General features: G+C 43.7%; 1 protein-coding gene across 1 annotated transcript; it reads left to right on the top strand.

Annotated features, from left to right (window-relative positions):
* Positions 1-714: 714 nt before the first annotated feature.
* On the top strand, positions 715-3,627 carry LOC107103809 (P2Y purinoceptor 3-like). The gene has a single exon (XM_015403639.1). The coding sequence runs from the start codon at positions 922-924 to the stop codon at positions 2,323-2,325; it is 1,404 nt and encodes a 467-aa protein (XP_015259125.1). The 5' UTR covers positions 715-921; the 3' UTR covers positions 2,326-3,627.
* The last annotated feature ends 973 nt before the right edge of the window (positions 3,628-4,600 follow it).

Here is a 4,600-nt window from a genome sequence, read left to right as displayed (position 1 = left end):
AAGTCAAATGTCCGCTGAATGGCAGGCAACTTCCTGGCATTGGAGTGATCCCCTCCTTCTCTTGGGTGTGCATATTTTATTACTCTAATTTCACCCTTTTACTGATTAACAGGGTTTTACCAGGAGATTATGCTTCTCTTCAGATCTTAATGTCCACAAATTATGACAGAAAGAATATTTTAGTACAAAGATTGATGTTTAAAAAAGGAATCTTAAGGAAACAGCCATCAAGAAAAGACCCATCAAGGAAAGTGGGGGGATTTTCAATGGCTACTACTGCAAGGGAGTATTTATAGTAAAGAAAAGCAGAGGGCAATCAAAAGTTCTACCCAGTTGCACCAAGTCAAGAAAATGGCCGCATAACAGCCTTGGGTCATTCTGAACATAATAATCAACTATATTGACGGTGAACTGTGCCTTTTTGGCTGCGATAGTAATGTTACTAATCCAAATCATAATCCTTACCGACCAAAGAATATATTCTATTTACCACAACTTACCTGGTATGAAGTGTGCCCTGCAGAGAGAGCGTGTTAATGATTGTTTTTGTCTGGTCCCCTAGTTTTATTGCGTTTACCTGCAGTTGCCAATTGGTGGCTCAAGTCAGCAGGCCTAGGAGTCTGAAGGCTACCAGCCTTCGTGAACATTGTCTCCTCTTAATACTGGACAGGAAGGCGGGAATATTCCTGTGTGTGGATGCAGATTCCCCACCAACTTTGTGAATAACATATATCTGTAGAGTGAAACATTCAGAACACATTTGTTGCTGCTTTTCATGGACTTGATTGTTTCTGGTCCCTACTAATTTATCTGTGTCTTTGTTTCTAGGGTAACGGCAGCCGGCAGAGATGGCCATTCATGGGCGAGATAACCCAAGGATGTGAAAATGACGACCAGTTTTCCTGATGGATCTCTGAACAAATGAACTTTTTCATGAACATAGCTTCCTCCCCCCCAATGTCCTCCAACAGTGAAGAGTTTCCTATCATTAGCACCACTATGCCCCAGGATGTTGTTAGCTCCTCCTCTCCTGCTCCCTCTTCTCCTCCTGCTTCATCCTGCAGTATCAATGAATCCTATAAGTACATCTTCCTCCCCATATGTTACTCGTTCACTTTCCTATTCAGCATCACCCTGAACTCTGTTATCCTCTACCGTTCCTTCCGTCAAACGAAGCGCTGGAATGCCTCCCTCATATACATGGTCAACCTGGCCTCCACAGACTTCATGTATGGACTGTCTTTGCCATTTCTTGTGGCTAGTTATATAATGCATGACCGCTGGGTCTTTGGGGACTTCATGTGCCGCCTGGTCCGCTTCCTCTTCTACTTTAATCTCTATTGCTCCATCTTCTTCCTCACTTGCATCTCTGTTCACAGATACCTCGGCATCTGCCACCCAATGAAAGTGATCACACTAGAGACCAAGAAAGCTGTCAAGAACACTTGCATTTTGGTCTGGATTGTAGTGTTTGCTTTGACTTGCCCTATTTTCCGGTTTGCTCAGACTGGGCACATAACCAAAATGGCTGGAACATGGACCAGTGCAACCACCACTATTTACAATGGGAGCCATGATGCATCTTCTGTAAAAGGCAACAACAGCTACAATGACCTGGAATCACTTATTGTGGGATACCAGAACTGTTGGGACGATGCCATAGACAAAGAGTTTCTTCACTATGTTCCCTATGGAATCATTCTACATTTACTGGGCTTTTTTGTGCCATTTTCCATAATTGCTTGGTGTTACTCTCAAGTAGTACTTACCATATTTAAGACCTTGAAATCTCGACCCTCTTCCCGCAAAGGACCAAGAAATGGAGACTGCAACGTTGCGGAGAGAAGAGGTAGAAGCGGCTCTTCACTTGTTGGGAGAGAAAGCAATGGTGTATTGGGGGCGATAGGGAAGGATGATGAGATAACAGTTTTCCTCGGTGCTCACTCTCCATATGCAAGTCGCAGACGTAAATCTATCAGGACTATCATCACCATCACCCTGCTCTTTGCTCTATGTTTTTTCCCCTTCCACGTTACTAGAACCATCTTTCTGTTGCTGAAGGTGGCTAAGAGAGTCCCCTGTCAAACCATGACAACAGTATCCATGTGCTACAAGATCACACGGCCTCTAGCTTCCTTCAATGCTTGGCTCAATGCTCTTCTGTACTTCCTGACTAAAGACAAGGTGGGGGCTCACTGCTGTCCAGTGGCAAAATCCTCAAGTCAACAGCAATCGAGACTCATACTGCCACTGAGGACGATGGGGAGGGCAGAGAGTCCAATCAAGGAAACAATAGGAGACCAGATTATCAATGAACGAAAGTAAGAATGTAACAGCCTAAGATGGACGCTACAGTGAGGAAAATAAGTACACCCTGCTATTTTGCAAGTTTTTCCACTTAGAAATAATGGAGAGATCTGAAAGTGTCACCATACGTGCCTGTCCACAGAGATAGACATAATCTAAAAAAAAAGAAATCCGGAAATCACAATGTATTAATTTTTTTAAACTATTTATTGGTAAGATACAGCTGCAGATAAGTATCTGAACAGCTTAGAATATTTGGTACAGTACCCTTCCAGAGGTCAAATGTTTCCTGTAGTTTTTTACCAGGTTTGCACACACTGCAGGAGGGATTTTGGCCCACTCCTCCGGACAGATCTTTTCTAGATGTTTCAGGTTTTTGGGCTTTCGCTGAGAAACACTGATGTTGAGCTCCCTCCAAAGATTCTCTATTGGGTTTAGGTCTGGAGTCTGGCTAGGCCATGCCAGAACCTTGATCTAATTCTTCCAGAGCTGCACCTTGGTTATCCTGGCTGTTTGTTTCGGGTCATTGTGATGCTGGAAGACACAGCCTCCACCCATCTTCAGTGCCCTAACTGATGGAAGGAGGTTGCTCCCCAAAATCTGGCAATACATGACCCCGGTCATCCTCTCCTTAATACAGTGCAGTCACCCTGTCCCATGTGCAGAAAAACACCCCCAAAGCATGATGCTACCACCCCCATGCTTCACGGTAGGGATGGTGTTATGTGGTGGAATTATGACCACATGATTTTTCCCATGACTCCTCTGGATCATCCAGATGCTCATTAACTGCCGATGAGCCTTAAAATACGCTGATTTAAGCAAAGGGACCTTCCATGCCATGCATGATTTCCAATCATGACGTCTTAGTGTGTAACCATGGAAACAGTGGTCCCAGCTCTTTACAGGTCATTGACCAGCTCCTCCCATGTAGTTCTTGGCTGATTTCTCACCTTTCTAGGGATCATTGAGACCTCACCAGGTGAGACCTTCCATGGAGCCCCAGTCTGAGGGAGATTGACAGTCATGTTTAGCTTCTTCCATCTAATGATTGCTCCAACAGTGGAGCTTTTTCCACCAGGCTGCTTTACAATTGGTCTACAATTTAGTCTCTATTGTCTTTAGGCAGCTCTTTGGACCATGTTAGTGGTTGGATTCTTAGTGATTGTATGGGGTGGACAGGTGTCTTTATGTAGCTAACGACCTTAAACAGGTGCATCTAATTTAGGATAATAAATGGAGTTGGACATTTTGAAGGCAGACTTACAGGACTTTGAGGGTGAGAATTCCAGCTGATAGACAGGTGGTTGAATACTTAGTTGCAGCTGAATCATACAAATAAATAGTTAAGAAGTGAGAGAACTTCCAAAATAGCAGGGTGTTCAAATACTTATTTTCCTCACTGTACATATCCCATAGGGGGGGCTGTTTTGTGGGTTAGCGGTGAACCGTCCCGTGTGTCTCCTCATTAGCTAAGATTATTATAAAAACAAGCACAACCTAAAGGTTATGACGCTAATATCTACAAAAGTAACATCTCACCTTCCTTCTGTACCTCTTTTCTATCCTGTGACAAAGAAATTGTGAAAATGTTTTGAACACAAATATTGAGACTATTACTCAAAGGTGTAGTTGGTGATAGTTTTTTGAAAATGTTGTTAATAAATGTCAAGTTTTGAATAACTGCAACTGCAAAAGACCGTTTAACCAATACTTTCCCACCTTTCAAGTCCCAATATGGTGATTAGTTTAGATCAGGGATGTCACAATCCAGTCTCCTTTGCAGGACTCTGGAGAACTGACTCCACCTGTCAAACTAAATCCTCTTTCCCACTGAAAGTATCGGGTTAACGCTTATTTTTCAAACATTAGACAAGCTGCTAACAATTAGCATTTAGCTCTCTTCCCGCAGCCATAAAAAGCTGGTCTCCCTGCTGCATGGCCTATGCCCCCTCCCACTGCAGCATCTCGTGACATCACGCTGGGTTAGCGTTGATGATGTCTCTCCAGTGCGACAGAAATCAGGGAAGTAAACAATGGAGAACAAGGGCGTAGTTGGTGTGCTTTATTGTTTCGCTCTATTATCTGTCTGAATCCCTCTCACCAGAGCTCCTCCATGTTTATCGAATGTAAACAAAGTTTCGTTCTGCTTGTTAGATCAGAACTGACTCGCGCGGTTTGTTGACGTCCATACGATGTGTTCAATGGTAATACGTAATTCAGCGGATCGACCCGACTCTGGAGTTCCCAGAGTGTTACCGACTCTGGTGTTAAGTGGGCGTCTTTCAGAGTC

The sequence above is a fragment of the Cyprinodon variegatus genome, unplaced genomic scaffold (genome assembly GCF_000732505.1).
Source record: "Cyprinodon variegatus isolate N-32 unplaced genomic scaffold, C_variegatus-1.0 Scaffold1533, whole genome shotgun sequence".
Taxonomy (NCBI): domain Eukaryota; kingdom Metazoa; phylum Chordata; class Actinopteri; order Cyprinodontiformes; family Cyprinodontidae; genus Cyprinodon; species Cyprinodon variegatus.
The sequence above is the reverse complement of the archived record's forward strand: the minus strand, read 5'-3'. Positions and strand labels throughout refer to the sequence as shown.